The 24,176-nt window shown below is 40.5% G+C and overlaps 1 protein-coding gene across 2 annotated transcripts in view; it reads left to right on the top strand.

Annotated features, from left to right (window-relative positions):
* The window catches only part of LOC113040990 (sodium/hydrogen exchanger 8-like), a 44,747-nt gene extending 24,465 nt beyond the window's left edge, over positions 1–20,282 (top strand). The window contains exons 2-4 of one of the 2 annotated variants that reach the window (XM_026199233.1): positions 10,798–11,017; positions 19,382–19,436; positions 19,534–20,282. In XM_026199233.1, coding sequence (XP_026055018.1) covers positions 10,798–11,017; positions 19,382–19,420 — 259 coding nt within the window. In that variant the 3' untranslated portion in view covers positions 19,421–19,436; positions 19,534–20,282. Of the gene's footprint in view, positions 1–10,797; positions 11,018–19,381 lie in introns of both variants that reach the window. The other variant, XM_026199232.1, reaches the window with a different exon arrangement.
* The last annotated feature ends 3,894 nt before the right edge of the window (positions 20,283–24,176 follow it).

Genomic DNA, 24,176 nt, shown 5'->3' with positions numbered 1-24,176 from the left:
GATCAGACTCCCTCATGTCTGCCAGGTTCAGCCATAGGTGGCGCTCCAAGGAGCGCACAGTGACCTTCGTCGCCCGGAAAGCGAGGTCGGTAGCAGTGCTCGCCTCCTGCAAAACCCCTGGGTCAGCACTGCCCTCGTGCAGCTGCCGGAGCAGCTTGGCCTGATAGACCTGAAGTGAGGCCATGGCATGCAGGGCAGAAGCGGCCTGGCCCGCAGCTCTGTAAGCCTTGGCCACAAGCGTGGACGAGAACTTACAGGCCTTGGAGGGCAGCTTGGGACCACCACGCCAAGCGGAGGCACTCTGTGGACACAGTTGCATAACAACAGAACGCTCCACTGGGGGAATCCCAGCATACCCCTTGGCCGCCCCGCCGTCAAGGGCAGTGAAGGCGGAGGAAGAACCAGAACGGTTTCGGGCAGTTAAAGGTGCCTTCCATGAACTAGTTACTTCCTGGTGCACTTCCGGGAAGAAAGGAACCAGAGGGGGTTGCTGGCGATCCGCATGAGCTGCCCCCAGGAACCAATAATCCAGCCTCGAGCGCTTGGGACAGGGTGGAGGATTCCACTCAAGCCCGATGCTCTCCGCTGCCCGGGAAAGCACGGCCGTCAGCTCGGGATCGGACTCGGACAACGCTGCCCTCATCTCCCGAGGACTCAAGCCCACCTTGTGATGAGGCGATTGACATAGGGTCCTCTTCCCGAGCCCCGAATGAGGTGTCAGGAGCCTGAGAGGGTTCAGCAAACTCATCTGGGAACTCAACCAGCTGTGGCGTATGTGAGGGGGGTGTGGCCCGTGGAGGTTCGCTCGTCGGGGAAGCCCACACAGTAACCCTCAGATCACCCTGGCCGCCAGCCGAAGTAGCCCTCTTATGAGAAAAAGAGCTAGAACGGGGTGTGGCAGAGGGGACTCTATACCTTTTAAGGTAATCGAGTCTCGATCTCAACGTTGAGATGGTCATGTCCCCGCAATGAGAACATGAGCCATCCACGAATGCAGTCTCAGCGTGCTGGAAGCCCAGACACGTGACACAGCGATCGTGACCGTCACGAGGAGCGATATATCGACCGCACCCAGAAACACACGGGCGAAATTACATCTTTAAAAAGACGCAAATCGGCCCGTAACTCTTTTGTGAGAGAAATTGCTCTTTTAGGGGTGTTGAAGCGCTCAGGGGAATGCGGGAGCTGTCGCAGGAAACCCAGACGAACCGATGAATCGCACCGTCACACCAACACCAGCTCTTGCTTGTAAACACTCCGGTGATTGCAGCAAGCGATTTGCTCGGCTCCGAAGCGAAAGCTTGAATGCGAGTTGCTCACGTTGTATATGTCCTTATATACCCGCTCTGCGGGGCGGAGCTCGCGAGGCAAATTCCGCAGACCAAGGTACTTTGTGTACCATTGGCTCGTTTTGTACCACTCAAAGGTGATTTGGCTCTTGGGCGATATCCCATTCATAACGTTGAACGTGACCGACTGAAAGGGAACTGTTTTTATAACATGGACGCTATTGTTTTGTCTGTCATTACAGATCATTTGATATGTTCTGAGTATTTATGCATTATAAATCACAGCAGCGTCCATCTATGAGTAATGCACAATGTCAAACACAACTATAAGCCAATCATAGCAGTGGACTATTACAAAATAAAACAGTACAAAATAAAAACAGAGGCAGTTCATGACCCCTTTAAGATGTTGTTGAATAAAATGTTTAATTTAAAAAAAAAGTTTAAAGTAATTAAGAACTAGCAAGTAAAATGTGCTTAACTGATATGTCAAGATGATGTTGGATAAAGAAATATAAATGTTTAAAACATAAAAAGTGAAAATAGAAGTGGTTACTGAAGTTTACATTTACATTTAGCAGACATGCTCATCCAAAGCGACTTACAAATGAGGACAATTAAAATCAAAAACGACTAAGTTTGGAATTTTGATTTAAAACTGATACACATTATAAACATCAACTTGTCTTTGTTATTATAAGTGACATCAGATACAATTCCAAAAAGCAAGCGATCATGTTTCATGAGATATTAAATAGCAAAAAGAGCCATTATGCTCTGGAACAAGACAGACAGGTGAAAACAAGCACTTTGGCAACACGTACTATACACCAGATGACAAAAGACAGCTCGAACTTATGAGGGAAACTGAAGATAGACAACCCCAGGAATGCAAACACACACGTTTCTGTGGAATCCAAACACAAAAGAGAAGAATAAGGTTCATGTTAAAGGGGGGGTGAAATGCTCGTTCACTCAATATCATGCTAATCTTGAGTACCTATAGAGTAGTACTGCATCCTTCATAACTCCAAAAAGTATTTAGTTTTATTATATTCATAAGAGAAAGATAGTCTGTACCGATTATTCCCTGAAAAACACGAGCGCCTGGAGGCGTGACGTGTGGGCGGAGCTAAAGAATCAAGAGCGCCAGTTGCGTTGAGAGCGTTTGAAAGCTGTGACAGCTGTGAAGGCTGAAACTGAACGAGAGCAGCAGCAGCAAGGACTCACTCCGAGCGGGGCTCAAACCCGGGTCTCCGATGGGAGGCGGACGCACTAACAAGGAGGGAGAGATATTTTAAGCAGTTTTACTCACCGCCTGTGGTTCCAGCACACAATCGTGACCCTTTTTCGTTGGGATTGCATCATCCTTAAAAAATAAACGATACGCAAATCTACTAATTTACTTATCTTCTAATTTACGCAAAAACACACTCCTTTAGTGACATTTCGCGACACTCTCGCTCTGATCAGTGATTGTCTGTGCACAGCCTCTCTCTGCTCTGCTATACGGGAGCGCGTCCGGCAAACGTGCCCTCAGGACCCATATAAGGAAATTCCGCTGCATCTAACGTCACACAGAGCCATACTCGAAAAAAAAACTTTCCGAAACTTGTGACAAACCGGAAGGAGTATTTTTGGAACAGAAATACTCCTTCAAACGTACAACTTAATTTTTGAAACTTTGTCCATGTTTAGCATGGGAATCCAACTCTTTAACAGTGTAAAAAACTCAGTATGCATGAAATAGCATTTCACCCCCCCTTTAACTGCAGATCCTTCTGTAGCAGCAGGTTTGTGAGGCACTCACCGCACATGAAGGCCATGGTTCGAAGAGTCTGCTGCATGAGAATCTGAGTGACTGGCGATAAGTTATGATGAGTGTAATGAGACATGACAATACCTGAGAACAGAATGGCCATGATACCTACAGAAAGAAAGTAATTCAATTCTAATTAATTTTGATGCTGAAATAACAACATTTCACTAATAAAATAGTATAACACATGTCTCAACTTAGCAGGATCTGTTTTTAAACTCACCGGAGAGTTCGATGCCCTCAGCGATCATCCCAAACTCCAGAGATGGCGTCTTCCTCAGGTCAAAGTGTTTCAGAGCCTGCATACTCTCATTCAGAAATATAATCTCACAGGACCTCAGTAGAAATCTGAGTTCTTAAAATACACATTCGTATAATATCTATCCAGGCCTGTCGCAACAAGGCAGGCAAACCAAGCAATTGCTTGGGGCCCCGAGCTGGCCTGGGGCCCCAAGACAACGACTGGTTAAGGATAAAATGCAACGACACTGTGTGAGCGCCCCTTTGATCGTCAATGTAGTAACGTGTAATGACACTGTTATCGCGATCCCCCTCAAGGGGGCCCCTCTCAGTAGTCGCTGACAGCAGCCAGCCAACCACGTGATCTCTGATACCGGCAAAATACAAAAACTCCTCGGCAGTCATGAAGCGGAATTATGCTTTAGGAAGCCAGAATAGAAAGAAGAGAAAGGAAGAAGAGGATAAGAAAAAACAAGATACTGGTAAGTGATAAATTACACTGGATAAAATAGCTCTACTTTTCAGTCTTGTACAAATGGTGTAATTTTGCAGCAGGTAACTTAGGCTGGCAAAAATATGTTTATGTTAGCTACCTGCCTGACGGCAAATGCTGCTTGTAACGAACAGTTAGTGCAACTTTTTTTTTCGAACAAAAGGAATATGGTTACTGTAAACATGTTTTTTTTTACGGGATAAAGAAGACGCAGAACAGAAATCGCAGAATGGAATTGCAGAATCCAGTCATAAAAACAGAATTTACAGTTTAATGCAGAATGACACGTTATTTGCCAAATTTTGAATGAATTAACTAAAAATAGGTCATTGCACTTACATCAAATCACGATATGGACTAATATCTGTAAATATTAAGCCGGACCAGTCTGTTTAAATATGAATCCTGCATGTTCTGCGTGTCTCTGTTAATGGGAGCAGAAGTGCGTCTTCCTTTATTACAGACACTAAAGTGCACGTGACGCTCACGGTAATTTCAGCATCTGCGGTCTCACTAAATAAGAACGTGAACACATGAACAACATCTCCAGAACTGCTCTGACACTCACTTCATGAGCATTTGACCAATACACAGAGCTGTAAAAGTACGTCAACCCGTCAAAATAAAAGTCCTGTTTTAGACAAGTATTTGCCAGAGATGTATTACTATTGTTCTGCAGAATGTACATAGCCTACTACTAAAAAAAAATCAAACATTATTTTTTTTAAGGTTTAATCACACAAAATGCATTCCATGTTTAATTTTTAATATTAAATCCTCTTTGTTTACCAAAAAGTTTGCTTAATTTTCAATAATTAAAAGATAAATTAATGTTTGATGTTTAATGCTTAATATGCATCTCAGAAAATGCTTTATTTAAAACCCCAACCGAATGGGACTTAAATGCACTTAATTCATATTTAAACTTTATTGTCATTGTTCACAGTACAAGTACAGACAGAGAAACAATGGATAATAATTCAGTGATTATTTTTGATGTATCCATTGCATTCTATGCATTTAAAAATAAAAAATATATTTTTTTCTAAAAAAGGAAACTAGTTGCTCATTTTAAGAGACCCAGAAGTCGTATTTTCTCTTGCATAATAAATATTGCACTTTAACTGAGCAAAAACACATTTTATCCAATTACTTGATTAATCAATGGAATTTTTGGTAGAATACTCGATTACAAAAATATTCGATAGCTACAGCCCTAGATGAAAGTGGCTATTCCACAATAAATTCCGTGCATCAACATTAGCTTGGGATGTTTTTAAGCATTGGTAGTGAAAGCAGCTGCCTGCATCCCTTCCCTTCTAATATCAAAATATGGAAATGCTAACATATCTTTAAGTTTTCAGTAAACTTTATAATAAGTCAAAATACTGTTTGCTAACAGTTAAATGACAATTAACTAAATGTTAATTAACTATCAGTTTACCATCTATTAATGATTGTTATTATAAAGTGTCTACCATCTAACTTAGTTAGCAGCTATGGTTTTGGGAAACACACCACTGAGCTGTTAATAGTGACCTCTGTCAATATGCTAACAGAGAAATGGTAAAACGTACTTCACAGGTAATTTCAGATTTTTTTCTTTTTCAATTATTTTCCCAGCTAAACCATCAACTTCATCCTCAACATCAACAGATGCATCACTTCTCAGTGCTGATGTTTCCTCTATATAACACAAGGTACCACAAGCTCTATAATTATAGCTGATATCCTGCACAGCCCAGAGTTTAAACTTATAAGTGTGTGCTGTCATATTATTAGAAGAAAAAAAAACAGTGCAAATCACTATTGAATTTCCACCAAACTATTTTTTTCAAGTAGTATTTTCACTGTAAACCTTTTTTATTTATATAAAGTGTGGGTGGACTTATATTTATATAAAGTGTGGTTCCTGTAGGCTTTGCGTGCGTGCAGGGGGCCTCTATGTCCATTTTGCTTGGGGCCCCCAAATTCCTTCAAACGGCCCTGTATCTATCTATCTATCTATCTATCTATCTATCTATCTATCTATCTATCTATCTATCTATCTATCTATCTATCTATCTATCTATATAGTTTGTCATTGTATCACTCTGTTTGCAGTACTTCTTACAGTGAGTGTCCAGTATCATTTTATAAATATTACTGTTTTGTGTCTCTGCTGTAATTTGTCCTGCTGATGCATTTACCCTCAATTTTACCTATTAATTATATCCATTCAACATTACAGTATAATTGAAAGCCATTATTTTAAACATTTAGTAGGCTCTGAAATATATTTATTTTAAATATATATATTTATACAACATTTAATTTAAATGATTTTAAAACAATCTTCACATAATGATATGATATATGCATAAAATAGGCATATGAAGCTTTATTCAAGCTACAAAAGTTAGTCAGTGAATAGAACAGTCCACATATTGGACACATATCCAATTTACTCCCAACTCTTTATGGTTATTTAAGCCTTTATAACGCATTTAAGACAACGTTTACAAGGTTACGCACCAAAACCGCGTATTTGATATAATTGTGTTTTCATGCGTTGAAGCGCTACTGGTGCGCTGTCTAAAGCGGCTCCGAATACAGCCGAATGCGCAGCCTTTCAACTATACTTCACTGCACCGTTTAGGGGGTGTAACCTCAGGTATGTGTTGATGCATTCTCAGCTTATGAAGTGTAAAGAAGGAAATAGTTAATCTTCAGAAATGAAGCAGCAGTATCTTCTCAGGTAAATGTTATTAAAACTGTGTCTAGGGACAAGCTGGCCATCACTGCTCTGATTTTATCAGTCCATTTGTATCCTATTATTTAATTCACTCTTGTCACGTATGACAGAACAGCTAACCAATCACATTATCTTGTCTTATAAACATTTTGTTTTATTCACTTATATCAGAAAAAGTGAATCTCTTTAAAAACTTGCTGTTGCTTTTTCACTTTATTGAATTGTTATAATTCGTAAAAGTTGTACCTCTGTCCTCTGCCCAATCTGACTTTGCTGCAGCCTGGAATTGAACTACTGGTTTCGTCTGGTCAGAGGAGACCTAGCCCCCCCACAACTGAGCCTGATTTCTCCCAAGGGTTTTTCTCCATTCTGTCACCGATGGAGTTTCGGTTCCTTGTCGCTGTCTCCTCTGGCTTGCTTAGTTGGGGTCACTTCATCTACAGCGATATCGTTGACTTGATTGCAAATAAATGCATAGACACTATTTAAACTGAACAGAGATGACATAACTGAATTCAATGATGAACTGCCTTTAACTATCATTTTGCATCATTGACACACTGTTTTCCTACTGAATGTTGTTCAGTTGCTTTGACGCAATGTATTTTGTTTAAAGCGCTATATAAATAAAGGTGACTTGACTTGAATACCCGTGACACTGACACTGACCACTGACACTGTTACATGCTGATATTTACTCGCATTCGGCGCTTGGTGAGTGTTAATTTATATATATATATATATATATATATATATATATATATATATATATATATATATATATATGGTAACACTTTAGTATAGGGTCCAATTCACACTAATAACTAGTTGCTTATTAGCATGTCTATTATTAACATATTGGCTGTTTATTAGTGCTTATAAAGTACATATAATGCATGACATCCATAATCCTACCCAATACCCTAAACTTAACAACTACCTTACAAACTATTAATAAGCAGCAAACAATGAGTTAATTGAGGCAAAAGTCATAGTTAATGGTTAGTTAATAGTGAGAAGTTATATATATAACTTTAAAGTATGATGAAGTATAATTAACAATTATTAATGATAAATTAACAATTTATTAATGATATATGCACTCATAAAGCAAATTAATAAAAGCCATTAATAGATAAATGTATTAATGTTTCCAAATTAATAAATGGTAAATTAACCCATTACCTACCAACCAAAATACAGTAAAACACAAAAAAACATTAGGATACAATGGCAGAGATGAGACCAGTGAGTGTGCCCAAAGCTGCCGACCCAAAGAACATCTTCAGGAAGTAGCCAAACGCTTGCATGAAGGTTTCCCAGCCTGTAGAGACATCTGAGCCTTCAAAGCCCTCCGCTGTACTGAAATACCAAAACAACACAAACATCAACCACTGCTCACATCTACTAACACAATAAAGACTAAGGGCCCTATCATACACCCGGCGCAATGTGACGCAAGGCAAGTTCGGGAAACCAGGTCCGGCTAGAGCCATGTCCACCAGACATGCTTATGCTCTGAAGTGGAACCTCTTTGTCACTTGGTGTTCTTCACGGCGTGAGGACCCCTGGAAATGCCCGATTGGGTCAGTGCTTTCCTTTCTTCAGGAGGGGTTGGAACAAAGGCTGTCTCTTTCCAGCCTCAAGGTCTATGTGGCTGCCATTTCGGCTCACCATGACCCTGTTGAAGGTAAGTCTCTTGGGAGGCACGATCTGATCATCAGGTTCCTGAGAGGAGCAAGGAGGCTCAATCCGCCTCGCCCTCACCAAGTCCCCTCTTGGGACCTCGCAGTGGTTCTATCAGCACTGCAGACCCTTCAAACCCTTGCTCTCAGTAGAGCTAAAGTTTTTATCTTTGAAAACTGCGCTCCTGACGGCTTTGGCTTCGGTGAAGAGGGTTGGGGACCTGCAGGCATTTTCAGTTGACAAAGCGTGCCTGGAATCCGGGCCGGCTAACTATGACGTTATCTTGAGACCCCGGCCTGGGTACGTGCCCAAAGTTCCCACCACTCCTTTTAGGGATCAGGTGGTGAACTTGCAAGCGCTGCCCCTGGAGGAGGCAGACCCACTATGCTCCGCACCTACGTGGACAGAACTCGGTGCCTTAGGACCTCAGACCAGCTCTTTGTCTGTTATGGAGGCCAGCAGAAGGGAAGGGCTGTCTCCAAGTAGATGTTATCCCACTGGATAGTGGATGCTATTGTCCTGGCCTATCAGGCTCGAGACCTGCCATGCCCCCTAGGGGTGAGAGCTCACTCAACTAGGAGCGCTGGCACATGGCGCCTCACTAGTAGACATCTGTAGAGCTGTGGGCTGGGCGACACCTAACACATTCGCGAGATTTTATAATCTCCGTGTAGAGACCCTGGGTTCCTCCAGCACTGTTGATGTCCAACACTTGCGTACATGCCCCTTGGTCAGCCATGTGTGGGACTAGGTGCCTCCATGTGTCGTGATTCCCCTTTCTGGGTAATCCCACGTGTGTATGTCCACAGTAAGTCTCTCAGCAGCATGTGTCTTTCCCTTGGCAAGCCCCTTGCCAGCTCTGTCGTTGAAACTTCCACCCTGCGGGCTGGGTACCTCAGAGTTCTTATGTATCACCACCTTGGTAGATACCTGCCTTCTGTAAGTCCTCCCACGGGCAGGCAGCCTGCTAGCATATGTCCAGCTGGAATATGCTACCCGGTGTATTCTGTGTGAGCTATAGGCCCTCACTCGTGCTGGCCTCACGACAGGGTGCTATCACTCACACGGGTCGCTGGAAGACAGCCATGTGGCATTTTGTAAGGGACCCCATTCGTAACGTCGAACGTGACCGACTGAAAGGGAACTGAAAGTTATGTCCCCTTGCCACACCGCTGTTCCGCAGAACGGCCGGGTCACTGGCTCGGCTCCTCAGCGAAGACTTGAATGCGAGTTGCTCGCGTTGCTCCTTATATACCCGCTCTGCGGGGCGGAACTCGCGATGCAAATTCCACAGACCAAGGTACTTTGTGTACCATTGGCTCGTTTTGTACCACTCGAAGGTGATTGGGCGAGATCCCATTCATAACGTCTCCGTTCCCAAGACGTTACTCATACTTACTGTCAGATCCAATATATTCGGAACTAAAAGACACAGGTCTTTTAGTTTCAATATTTTTGAAAATCCTGCATCCAGCTGTGCCTTGTTTGTAAATGTATTTATGGTTAAATGAAGTGAACAAAAGACTAAGTTCTTACTGATGCGGTCTAGAACTTCACTAAAGGGGTCATATGATGCAATTTAAAGTTTTCCTTTCTCTTTGGAGTGTTGCAAGCTGTTCGTGAATAGATAATATCCTTGAAGTTGAAAAGACTAAAGTCTCAAACCCAAATAGATATTCTTTATAAAGTTAAGACTCGTCCACGCCCTCCTACACTGCTTCGTTTAAACACGCCCCACTTCTCTACGTCTTCCTCTTCACTTCCAAAAGAGGACACAACTAGAAATCAGTGGTTAAGTTGTTGTAGTTGACCCAGAACAGTTAAACCCAAATATTAAGATGTGTGCAGCACATTTTATGGAGGAGTGTTGTTTGTAGTTTCTCCGATCACAAATGCAGATATGGTTTTGTTTATATGGCGTGAACCATTGTCAGAATCGGTGGGCAGGGCTAGACAGGCATTAATGTAAAATTGGTGGGCGGGGCTAAACAGGCAGAGCTGTAGAATTGGTGGGCGGGGCTAAACAGGCAGCATTGTAGAATTGGTGGGTGGTGCTTAACGGGCAGTGATGTGGAATTTGTGGGTGGGGCTATACAGTGATGTAGGAGCAGGCATTGATCTGCAGAGGTGGTGCTTATTCACACTATTACATCAGCTGTTGTTTTGACTGCCTTCAATATAAGCTGTTTTTAGACTGACGAGAAACTTTGAGATCTGAAACTAACAGGATGTTTTTATAGTACAATGAACTATAATGTCAAATGATCAAAGGAATTTTGATTTCTCAGTTCATGACCCCTTTAAGTTTTTTTTGTAATTATTATTTCAGAGTATATTTCAGATTGCAGCAACTAGTTACTATTCCTTCCCCATTTTAAATTACATTTGAGTTTTAGTGGTTTGTCAGTTTTTTATGATAATATGTCATTTGTTTATTTAGAAAAACACATATTCCATATGTGTATATGTGTCATAAAACGTAATGAAACTGCCTGTATAGTGAATCTAAGCACACGTCCTCTGTGCTGATGTTCAGGTTTCGGGGTGCGATCCCGTATGCCCTCAGTCTTCATCTGGGTCTGGAGCCCAAAGAGAAGCGGCAGCTGATCGGCACCACCACCATAGTCATCGTGCTCTTCACCATCCTGCTACTGGGGGGTGGGACCATGCCCCTCATCCGCATCATGGACATTGAGAAGAGCCAATCACGGCGCAAGAACAAAAAATATATAAACTTGAGCAAAACTGAGAAAATGGTGAGAGATCTCTTGTCTTTTTTTTTTTGCATGTAAAACATTTCATATTTTTGGTGTGAATGTTCGCTCATTTACAGTTTGTCAAGTGTGAACCAGCAGGAACAGGCTAGACTAGCTAAACTACCGACAGGCTTTGGCGGGATGAAAAGTCTGTTTGACTTTGTCTGTTTTTACACTTGGCATTAACATGCGACCTGTATGCACACTGAAAAGACATGTTTAAAGTCAAGTCACCTTTTTTTATATAGCGCTTTAAACAAAAAATATTGCGTCAAAGCAACTGAACAACATTAATTAGGAAAACAGTGTGTCAATAATGCAAAATAACAGTTAAAGGCAGTTCATGATTGAATTCAGTGACGTCATCTCAGTTCAGTTTAAATAGCATTTCAATTCAATTCAATTCAATTTTATTTGTATAGCGCTTTTTACAAAACAAATCGTTACAAAGCAACTTTACAGAAAATTATGTTTCTACAATATTTAGTAGTAGCTAGTAGTTTGTGCACATTTGACAGGATTTTAGAAAAAATAAAAATAATAATAATAATAATACAAGACGTAGTCAGCTAGACGATGAACTATCAATATTATTAATTAAGTTATTATATGATTCAGTCACACATTTAGCAATAATTGTTAGTTCTGTTTGTTGATTCAGGGTTAGCATCATCTGAGGTCCTCTGAGGGTCAGCATCATCTCTTCTCAGGTGTTCTGGATCCAGACTGGAGCTTGTGTAAATCCTAGTTACCACGAGATGTAAATCATGTGGCGAAACATAGAAACAAAATACAGACATCATTAGCATAGCTGCTGATCCAACAAAGTAAAATTAGTTTAACCCAAGCTAATGAATAAAAAAGCACCTTTGATCAGATGCAACTACACTCACAATTTAAAAGATACATTATTCGAATGCTTGGCGAAAGAGATGTGTTTTTAATCTAGATTTAAACAGAGAGAGTGTGTCTGAACCCCGAACATTATCAGGAAGGCTATTCCAGAGTTTGGGAGCCGAATGTGAGAAAGCTCTACCTCCTTTAGAGGACTTCGCTATCCTAGGAACGACCAAAAGTCCAGCGTTTTGTGACCTTAGGGTGCGTGATGGGTTGTAACGTGGTAGAAGGTTAGTTAGGTACGCTGGAGCTAAACCATTTAGGCCCTTATAGGTAAGTAATGATAATTTGTAACTGATACGGAACTTAATAGGTAGCCAGTGCAGAGACTGTAAAATTGGGGTAATATGATCATATTTTCTTGACCTCGTAAGGACTCTAGCTGCTGCATTTTGGACTACCTGTAGCTTGTTTATTGACGAAGCAGGACAACCACCTAGAAGTGCATTACAATAGTCCAGTCTAGAGGTCATGAATGCATGAACCAACTTTTCTGCATCAGAAACAGATAACATGTTTCGTAGCTTGGCAATGTTTCTAAGATGGAAGAATGCAGTTTTTGTAACATTGGAAATATGATTTTCAAAAGACAAATTGCTGTCTAATATAACACCCAGATTTCTGACTGTAGAGGAAGTAACAGTACATCCGTCTAGTTGCAGATTGTAATCTACAAGATTCTGTGTAGTGTTTTTTGGTCCAATAATTAGTATCTCTGTCTTATCCGAATTTAATTGGAGAAAATTATTTGTCATCCAATCTTTTACATTTTTAACACACTCTGTTAGCTTAGATAATTGGGAAGTTTCATCTGGTCTCGTTGAGATATATAGCTGAGTATCATCAACATAACAGTGGAAGCTAATCCCGTGTTTTCGAATAATATTACCAAGGGGCAACATGTATATTGAAAATAGAAGGGGACCTAGGACGGATCCTTGTGGCACTCCATATTTTACTGATGATAAATGAGATGACTCCCCATTTAAGTAAACAAAATGGTAGCGATCGGACAGGTAGGATCTAAACCATCTTAGAGCCTGCCCTTGAATACCTTTATAGTTTTGTAATCGATCTATGAGTATGTCATGATCTATGGTGTCGAACGCAGCACTAAGATCAAGTAAGACTAGAAATGAGATGCAGCCTTGGTCTGACGCAAGGAGCAGGTCATTTGTAATTTTAACAAGTGCAGTTTCTGTGCTATGGTGGGGCCTAAAACCTGACCGAAATTCTTCATACAGATCATTTTTATGTAGGAAGGTGCTCAATTGAGCAGACACAACTTTTTCTAAAATTTTAGACATAAATGGAAGATTTGAAATAGGCCTATAATTTGCCAGTACACTAGGATCTAGTTTTGGTTTCTTAATAAGAGGCTTGATAACCGCCAGCTTGAATGGTTTTGGGACGTGTCCTAAAGATAACGACGAGTTTATGATATTGAGAAGCGGTTCTTCGGCTACAGGTAACAGCTCTTTCAGTAATTTAGTGGGTACAGGATCTAATAAACATGTTGTTGGTTTAGATACAGTGATAAGTTTATTTAGCTCTTCCTGTCCTATGGTTGTAAAGCACTGCAGTTTATCTTTGGGTGCGATGGATGAAACTGAAGTGTTAGATGCTGTAGAATCTACATTCCCTATTGTATTTCTAATGTTATCTATTTTAATTCAATTCAATTCAAGTTTATTTGTATAGCGCTTTTTACAAAATAAATCGTTACAAAGCAACTTTACAGAAAATTATGTTTCTACAATATTTAGTAGTAGCTAGTAGTTTGTGCACATTTGACAGGATTTTAGAAAAAATAAAAATAATAATAATAATAATAATAATACAAGACGTAGTCAGCTAGACGATGAACTATCAATATTATTAATTAAGTTATTATATGATTCAGTCACACATTTAGCAATAATTGTTAGTTCTGTTTGTTGATTCAAGGTAGCATCATCTGGGGTCCTCTGAGGGTCAGCATCATCTCTTCTCAGGTGTTCTGGATCCAGACTGGAGCTTGTTTAAATCCTAGTTACCACGGGATGTAAATCCCGTGGCGAAACATAGAAACAAAATACACAATATATAACAAAATATTTTATCAGTGAAGAAATTCATAAAGTCATTACTATTTAACGTTGGTGGAATATTTGAATAAGGTGGCGTCTGGTAATTTGTTAACTTAGCCACTGTGCTAAATAAAAACCTTGGATTGTTTTGGCTATTTTCAATGAGTTTGTGTATATGCTCTGCCCTAGCAGTTTTTAGAGCCTGTCTATAGCTGGACATACTGTTTTTCCATGCAATCCTAAAAAACTTCTAAGTTAGTTTTTCTCCATTTGCGTTCAAGACTACGAGTTACTTTCTTGAGAGAGTGAGTATTACTGTTATACCATGGTACAGTACGTTTTTCTCTAACTTTTTTCAATTTGATTGGGGCAACAGCTTCTAATGTATTAGAGAAAATAGTGCCCATGTTGTCAGTAATTTCGTCTAATTCATGTGTATTTTTGGGTACAAATAGCAGTTGAGATAGATCAGGCAGGTTATTTGCGAATCTTTCTTTGGTGGCTGGAACAATAGTTCTGCCCAGACGGTATCGCTGCGACATATAGTTAATATCAGTTATACGCAGCATGCACGATACAAGGAAATGGTCTGTAATATCATCACTTTGAGGTACAATATCTATAGCAGTAAGATCGATTCCATGCGATATAATTAAATCTAGTATATGATTAAAACGATGAGTGGGCCAGGTGACATTTTGCTTTACTCCAAAGGAGTTTATTAGGTCAGTAAACGCAAGTCCTAATGTATCATTTGTATTATCAACGTGAATATTAAAATCTCCCATGATTAGCGCCTTATCAACTGTAACTAGAAGGTCTGAGAGGAAATCTGCAAATTATTTTAGGAATTCTGTATACGGCCCTGGTGGTCTATACACAGTAGCCAGAGCAAGAGATACATTAGATTTCTTTTGCATGTCTGACAGAGTAACATTTAGCAGAAGTATTTCAAAAGAGTTAAACCTGTATCCTGTTTTCTGGGTAACATTGAGAATATCACTATATATTGTTGCAACACCCCCGCCATGACCAGTCTGACGGGGCTCATGCTTATAACAGTAGTTTGGTGGAGTAGACTCATTTAGACCAAAATAATCATTTGGTTTTAGCCAGGTTTCAGTCAAGCAGAGTAAATCAAAACTATTATCTGTGATCATTTCATTTACAATAACTGCTTTTGGTGTGAGTGATCTAATATTTATGAGCCCAAACTTTAAAAATTGTTTTTGTTCATTTACTTTACATTTTTCTGGTTTAATTACGATAAGATTTTTTCTAGATCCTACATTATATTTATATTTATATTTATATTTTGACCTCACTATTCGGGGAACAGACACGGTCTTAATAGATTTTACAGCACAAGTACTTTTAGCATTTAAGCGGGTGGAACAAAACTCATCATAATGGTTATTTGAGAATTGTCTTACTAGTCACATGGAGCGAAGTGTCCTGGAGATGTTGTCAGAGAGAAGCTCCGCTCCAATTCTGCTGGGGTGTAATCCATCAGCGCGAAACAGTCTAGGACGCTTCCAGAAAAGATTCCAGTTATTAACAAATAGCAGTTTCTGTTCTTTACACCATGACAACAACCATTCATTTAAAGCAAAAAGTCTACTGAACCTTTCGTGTCCTCGTCGATACGTGGGCAGTGGTCCTGACACGACGATCGTCTCCGCGGGCGTCGTGCTGCGAACCGTCTCGATCAGGCTCCTGAAGTCCCTCTTCAGCGTCTCCGTCTGCCGCATCTGTGCAATCATTTGCAATCAGGTCAACGATATCACTGTAAATGAAGTGACCCTAACTAAGCAAGCCAGAGGCGACAGCAGCAAGGAACCAAAACTCCATTGGTGACAGAATGGAGAAAACACCTTGGGAGAAACCAGGCACAGTCGGGGGGCCAGTTCTCCTCTGACCAGAAGAAACCAGCAGTTCAATTCCAGGTTGCTGCAAAGTCAGATTGTGCAGAAGAATCATCTGTTTCCTGTGGTCTTGTCCTGGTGGTCAACTGAGACAAGGTGTTTAGAGGGGATCTGTATCTGGGGCTCTAGATGTCCTGGTCTCTGCCTTCTTTCAGGGCTGTAGAGGTCCTTTCTAGGTGCTGATCCACCATCTGGTCTGGATACGTACTGGAGCCGGGTGACTGCAGTGACCCTCTGATCTGGATACAGACTGGATCTGGTGGCTCTTTGGAATAAGAGAGAAACAGACTAATATTAGCGTAGATGCCATTCTTCTAATGATGTAGCAAGTACATCAGGTGTTATGGGAAGTGTTCCCGGTTCCCTAATTAATGCAGCCTAAAAATCCTTTAACGGATTTGGGTATTAGAAGCATATTAGTGTGTTATGTGTAAGCCAGGTTAAAGAGATGGGTCTTAAAGGGGGGGTGAAATGCTATTTCATGCATACTGAGTTTTTTACACTGTTAAAGTGTTGGATTCCCATGCTAAACATGTTCAAAGTTTCAAAAATTAAGTTGTACGTTTGAAGGAGTATTTTTGTTCCCAAAATACTCCTTCCGGTTTGTCACAAGTTTCGGAAAGTTTTTTTCGGGTATGGCTCTGTGTGACGTTAGATGGAGCGGAATTTCCTTATATGGGTCCTAAGGGCACGTCTGCCGGAAGAGCGCGCGCTCCCGTATAGCAGAGCACTGAGAGGCTGAGCACAGACATTCATTCACTGATCAGAGCGAGAGCGTCGCGAAAAGTCACAAAGAAGTGTGTTTTTGGTTGCCAGGACAAGACAACCCTGCACAGATTACCAAAAAAAAAAAAGAACAGCATTAAGGGACCATTGGATGGAGTTTATTTTTACAGAGCATCAACGGAGTTGTGCAAGTGTTTTTGTTTGTTCCCTGCAATTCGAAGATGCTAGTTTTACACAAGGCCCAGTTTGACGATGGATTTGCGTATCATATATGGGGTGGCAGAGTGGCTCAGTGGTTCATGTAGGTTGTCTACAAACCGGAAGGTTGGTGGTTCGATCCCCGGCTCCACCTGACCAAGTGTTGAGGTGTCCTTGAGCAAGACACCTAACTCCAGCTGCTCCCGACGAGCTGGATGGCGCCTTGCATGGCTGACACCGCAGTCGGTGTATGAATGAGTGTGTGAATGGGTGAATGTGAGGCAACTTGTAAAGCGCTTTGGATGGCCATGTGGTCTGTTGAAAGCGCTATATAAATGCAGTCCATTTACCATTTACCATATTTCTTAAGGATGATGCAATCCCGACGAAAAAGGTCGTGATCGTGTGTTGGAACCGCAGGCGGTGAGTAAAACTGCTTAAAATATCTCTGCCTCCTTGTTAGTGCGTCCGCCTCCCATGCCGGAGACCCGGGTTCGAGCCCCGCTCGGAGCGAGTCGTTGTTGCTGCTGCTGCTCTCGTTCAGTTTCAGCCTCGGGATCTGATTCTGGATCATAAATAAACGGCTGAATCTGACTGTTAGCCATGGTTTGTTTTGGATGATGGTTTTTTTTTCCTCACGGTAATGTCACAAATTCCAAACGCTCTCAACGCAAAAGCCTACTGGCGCTTGTGATTCTTTAGCTCCGCCCACACGTCGCGCCTCCAGCCGGTCGTGTTTTTCCGGGGAAAATCGGTATAGACTATCTTGAGTTTGTTTACCAAGCGTGCAGAACAACCACCCAATAAAGCATTACAATAATCTAACCTTGAGGTCATAAATGCATGGATTGACATTTCTGCATTTGACATTGAGAGTATAGGCCATAATTTAGATGTATTTTTGAGATGGAAAAATGCAGTTTTACAAATGCTAGAAAAGTTGCTTTCTAAGTAAAGATTGCTATCAAAAAGCACACCTAGGTTCCTAACTGATGACAAAGAATTGACAGATTAGCCATCAAGCCTTAGACAGCATTCTAGGTTATTACATGCAGAGTTTAGGTCCTATAATTAACATCTCTGTTTTTTTCAGAATTTAGCAGTAAGAAATTACTCGTCATCCAGTTTTTTATATGGACTATGCATTCCATTAATTTTTCAAATTTGTATGTTTTGCTGGGCTGCGAAGAAATATAGAGCTGAGCATTATCAGCATAACAGTGAAAGCTAACACCATGTTTCCTGATGATATCACCGAAGGTTAACACGTAAAGCTTGAAGAGTAATGGCCCTAGTACTGAGCCTTGAGGTACTCCATACCTGTGATCGATATGATACCTCTACATTCACTGCTACGAATTTATGGCGGACATATATGTATGATTAAAACCATGCTAATGCACTTACATTAATGCCAACAAAGTGTTCTAGTTAATGCAAAAAAATGGTGTGGTCAATAGTGTCGAACGCAGCACTAAGATCCAATATCACTAATAGAGAGATACAACCACGATCAGAGCAGGTCAGGGAAAGACAGATCCGATCGGTTATCCAGATAGAATAGTAAGATGATGTAGTCAAGTGTAAACACGTTGTGTTCTATTTGACTGATGATCCGATCTGCATCATCAATTCCAAGTGTTAATGCAGTCTTTGTGCGAGATGTGCCACTCATGGGAAAGAGTTGAAAATGGAGAAGTAAAGCTAGAGACTTTCTGTTTTCCATAGTGGTACTCATGCAATGCTTGCGTATGTAATTGCAGATCAAGAAGATTTGATGCAGTGTTTTGTAATGATTTATGAATTCCTACAGTATAATTATTAAATACCAGTGGGGTCTGCATTTTTTAGCAGTTTATTTTGATAAACATATCACAATAAAACAATAAGATAACTAGAAAAGAGTAATCACTCTTATAAAACATCTGTGAGTGTTAGCACAACGTTTCCATTGTTTATATGGGCAAAAAAACTCAAGATTATGGTAAATATTGTCAAAATTCAGTATCATCAGTTTTCTTGAAAAACTACAAATGGTTTGAGTGTTTCAGAGCAGCTGTCATTTTTTTAGTATTCATGTTTTGAAAGTATAAACACTTTCATGATAAAAAAAAAAAATTACACAGAAATCTGCTCATATTTCATGAATAAGTCTTATGCAGTTGCAGAATAAAAGCTATTGTGCTTCTTTGGATATTAACACTAAAACATGAATCATTAATCAGAAAGAAAGAAAGGGTAAATGCTTAGGGTTTTGAATAAATAAACAGTATATGCCATTTGTTTATTTTGTTTTATTTTAAATATTTTAAATGTATAATATAATGATGGAATTTAATAAATACTAATACTAATAAATCTGCCCAATGTAGTGGAGATAATGAATCCAGAGGGATAAATATATGCAGATTTCAGATTAGTGGCTTCTTATTCACTAGCGCTTATTTATCAAGATGCATAGCAGCTAAGTTTTGGAACAGAGCAAACACTCATGACTCTCTCTCTCTCTCTCTCTCTTTCTCTCTCTCTTTCTATTTCTGTTCTCTCAGGGTAATGCCATTGAATCTGAACACATTTGTCGGAGCTGACAGAGGAAGAAGCCAAGTATCTGAACCCTTTCTTCACCCGTAGACTCACACAAGATTGCAGATTAGTCCAGTTAAATGTAGAAAAAAAAAATCTGTCGTTCTTCCTCTCTAAGGATCTGCTGCATGGGCGGATTCAGATGAAAACCCTCACTAATAAGTGGTATGAGGAGGTGCGGCAGGGTCCATCAGGCTCTGAGGATGAGGACGATGAGGCAGAACTGCTCTGAGACAGTCATATGAGGAGAGATGTGACTGAGTTAGAACCCAGACGAGCCCAATACCCGGACTCTACTGCACTATGATGGACTCGCAAAGAACTCCATGATTGGAGATCTTCAAAGCTAAATGAGGAAAAGAATAGGAGTATGTGGTACAAAAAGCCTGGGGTTGTTTCTGGTAGTGATCAGGCCCTAGAAGAAAACACTGATAAAAAATAAAGTGGTAGGCTGAAGAGAATCTGAGGGACAAAGCAAAAAAAATAAACAGCAATATTGGACACCTTTCTCAAATTCTCAAATCATGTAACACGTGAATCTTGTGCTACTTTTTCTGGAGGGTTTTGTTTCACATACACATACAGGGAAATGACACCAATGAATGTTTGTGTTTGGAATTAATTTAACAAATGTGACCTGTTTTCTTTTTATTAAATATTTATTTGTGTTAGGTTTTTAAATGGGATAAAAAGTATTTTTTTTATGTTTCTCGGCACTATTTTGTAGCAGACTTGAGTTTATAATTCATTCTAATGAAATTGTGAATGAATAAATTCTGTCTGTGCATAATTAATGTGTTGTTTTGCACAAAGCTGTAGTGGGAATGTGGCAAAAAACATGAATAAATGATGGATTATGAACTTGTGTGTGGTTGTTTAACAACCATTTCATGTTCATTGATAACTAAATAATAAATAGTGATAATGTAGTGACTGACTTTAAGTGGATATTAAAATACACTGTTTTTAGTATTCATAGATAATTTAAACACTTTTGGTTATGAATGTATTTTATGTGTGTGTCTTTCAGAAAATGCTGCATCAAGCACCACTCTTGAACAAGGGTGGGTATTTTTAATATTGCTGAAAATATATATATATATATAAAAAAAAGGCAAATTCATGTGATCTCAGATTCAACAAATGTTTTAATATATATTTGCATTTAAGTGATCATTAAGTCATTACTTAGATTATTATAATAGTTTATTAAAGGTGTTTTAGCTGTATAACCAATTTATTTAATAAGTTCAAAATAAAAGTACTAAACTAAAAGTATTTATGCAAAAAAAAGGGGTAATTTACCCAGTCTAAAGTGCTGGAAATTAAATGTCTTTGGAAATGCTTGGATTTACTCAAGGGCTTAAGAACCCAGGTGTACCTTTCTCTGAACAACAGAGGGCGACAAAGACTAACCATCCTCCGAAACCATCAGGCATGTTCGACTCCCCAGCACTGTGCAAAACAATCGCAATCTGACTGAGGCAGTGCATACCGGGTAGAATATTGTCCGACTGAGACTGCGCCGATGCACATGACCGTCACGTGTGGCATGAAGTATCGCGAGATCGTTCGAGAGCAGCCGGCTGATTCAGCCTGCAGTTTCTCCAGAGTGACAGCTGGAGCGCTGATGAAAACACAGCTGTTCATGATTGGACAGACTCACCACATGACATTTCAGTTCCAATAAAGGCCACAAATCTGTGTTAGAACGGTAAAAGCTTTTAATGTAGTCAGCTGTTGTATTGAGTCACATCATCATCCTACACCGATCAAGCATGGATACCCCTCTGTAATAGCATAAAAAAAAAAAAAAAAATTGATCATGTTAACTTTATTCTTGAAAAATATGGCACCGTATTAAGCACTGGGGAGTATGTGCTCACGAAATGTTCTGAAATGCCTGCATATTTGACAATTCTGCATTTTATTTGCTTTATAGTGATAAGTATGTGATATAGACATGTCTGTTTCTCCTCATGAACCAATTTTGGACAGGCTTCTGATGCAGAGTAATGGTCTATAGCTGATCTACAGCTAAATATAGAAGCACTAGTTATAACCAGTGGATATTTCATACTACATACATTTAATAATAATAAAATAGGACGCATAAGAAGGATGAGAAGAAGAATGAGGAGGAGGAGGATAAGAAGAATGAAATGGAGAAGGAGATGGAGGATGAGAAGAATGAGGAGGCTAATGAGAAGGAATGGAGAAGTAGATGGAGAATTAGAAGAACGAGGAAGGAACTGCTGTTTTCTCCAGCTTGTGAGAAATTCCTCGCTGCTATGTAAAAAAAAAAAAAAGAATGAGAAGGAGATGGGAATCTCCAGCTGGAGGGAACACCCTTTGCTTCTATAGCTGCAGGGGACTGCTGTTCATCCTTCAGCATAGGCTGTGAACACCCCTGCTAAATAAATGGAGATGGGGAAGGCGAACTTGAATGAGAAGGAGATGAGAAAAAATTATAAAGGAAAAGGGGCTGCTGTTTTCTTCCTGCTGGGAGATCACCCCTTGCCGCGATACCTGAGGGGGCCGCTGTTATCCCTCAAGCGAGGGACAAACTCCCCCTCAGAAGAAAGGGACCAGCTGATGAGAACACCCTTTACTGCTATGGCTGCAGGGGACTACTGTTCATCCTTCAGCAGAGGATGAACGCACCTGCTACTTAAAATAAAGAGGGGACTTGCTATTCTCTCCCTCGCGTTTTAGAGGGGAGAATACCCCTCTCCTACCATAGGCTGCATTAAGGACATCTCTATAACATTTTCTTTCCCTTTTGCAGGAAGGAAACAAGGAAACGCTACTCTCCCACCACTCAAACCAAGCTCAGGCACATGCTGCTCATTTGCGGTTCTCCCGCTGGAGACAATACCCTTCACTGCTATTACTAGCTACCCTAATTATAGAGAGGCCCGCTATTCTCTGCCTCATTAGAAGGGCGAATACCCTTTGCTAGCCAGTAGGCTACATTAAGGATACATAAATAACACTGTCTTGTCTCTTTGCAGGATTGGAACCAGGTTGGTTTTGGGGGGATTCTTCTTCAAGCAGTAATACCCCTAATTATGTTTTGGGGGTTAATGTTAAAGCTCTTGTATGTTCAGTTATTCTGGGAGCAAGAACCCCCATAAGGAACCATACCACCAAAGATAAATTGTGTTCAATAAACTCAAGTAAACTTGCCAAAGTGGTTCCTGTCTGAAATACATATTAATTCATAACATTTTGATGTTTGAAAGTTTATAGGTTGACATAAATTCAGATATAAATGTAATTTAAAAAAATAAATAATTATCGATTTTCAAATATTGCACCTGTCAAACATAGTCTATTTTGCCATCAATACGGTTGACGGTGTCCTTTATCAGTAGGCTTTATATATATGCTTAACATGAAGGTGTAGGTGTGTAAAAAAGTTGAAATTGTTGTCATGAAGACAAGATCCTGGTCTGTCGGTGGCCTCCCTCCATGTCACCTACAGCAGCAGCGTGCCAGCACTACGTCAGGCAAGGTTCAGGTGTGTAAAGACACAGAAAACGCGAAGCAGCCGCAACTGACACACAGCAGAAACGCCATGCTCACGCCACGCAGCCAGTGTGTGACCAGCCTTAAGGGAAAAAGAAATACAGTGATGGAGATTATGATGTAACGGGGATGAGAAAATATAAGATGAGATATGTGGGTATTTCAGTGTCAGAACCCACCCCAGAACCACCAGATGTTGCAGGTGAAGGCTACAGATCTTCAGATAAAAATGTCAAGGCCAGAGGGAAAAGTAAAAAAAAAAAAAGTTCTGACAATATATATGGATTCAGGGGCAGCTGCAAAAGGTCACAGAGGAGGAGGAGGAGGATAAAGGCTGAGAGCCAGCCTCTAGTCTTTCCCTGAAGGTGCAGAAAACAAAAAAGCCCAAATCAGACACGGCAGCCCCACACACACAGCAGTGATGTAGAAGATGGATAATCTGACTGCATGAAAATGGATGAGAGCTAGATAAGAACGTATTTCATCTTCAGGGTGAGTTGTTGTGGTTGACAAGAGGATGTATACCGTATTTTTCAGACCATAAGTCGCACCTGAGTATAAGTCGCATCAGTCCAAAAATACGTATTGATGAGGAAAAATACATATATAAGTCGCTCTGGACTATAAGTCGCATTTATTTAGGACCAAGAGAAAACATTACCGTCTACAGCCACGGGAGGGCGCTGTGTGTGTTCAGTGGTAGGCTACAGGAGCACTGAGCAGCATAGAGCGCCCTCTCACAGCTCTAGATGGTAATGTTTTCTCTTGGTCAATGTCAGATTAATTTTGATGAGTCGCACCTGACTATTAGTCGCAGGACCAGCCAAACTATGAAAAAAAGTGCTACTTATAGTCCGGAAAATACGGTAACTGTAATTATACTTGCTCTCTATAGTATGATTCTGCAGTACTCATTCCCATATCTCAGGGAATATAGGTTACGTGTGTAACCGAGTACATTCCCTATCAATACTTGTACTGCGTCTGCTATGGTAACCAGTACAATCACGCCGTGCTATGGCAAAGGAATGACTAAATGTGTGACCTTGCCCTAGGCACCTCAGGGGACAAAGGGTCAAGAATAGTAAACACCTCACAAGGCGAACTGGCTAAGCTCATAGAGGTCAAGCCCAGCCTGAATGATTGTTCCAAAAGACTTGCAAAGCCCGGGCACTCATGAGGGCCAAAAGTGCATGAATAAATCCTCTGATATGAGCATGTTACAGCCAA

Source organism: Carassius auratus, chromosome 23 (assembly GCF_003368295.1).
Source record: "Carassius auratus strain Wakin chromosome 23, ASM336829v1, whole genome shotgun sequence".
In the NCBI taxonomy this organism is placed as follows: domain Eukaryota; kingdom Metazoa; phylum Chordata; class Actinopteri; order Cypriniformes; family Cyprinidae; genus Carassius; species Carassius auratus.
Note: the sequence above shows the minus strand (reverse complement) of the source record. Positions and strands in the feature narration are given on the sequence as shown.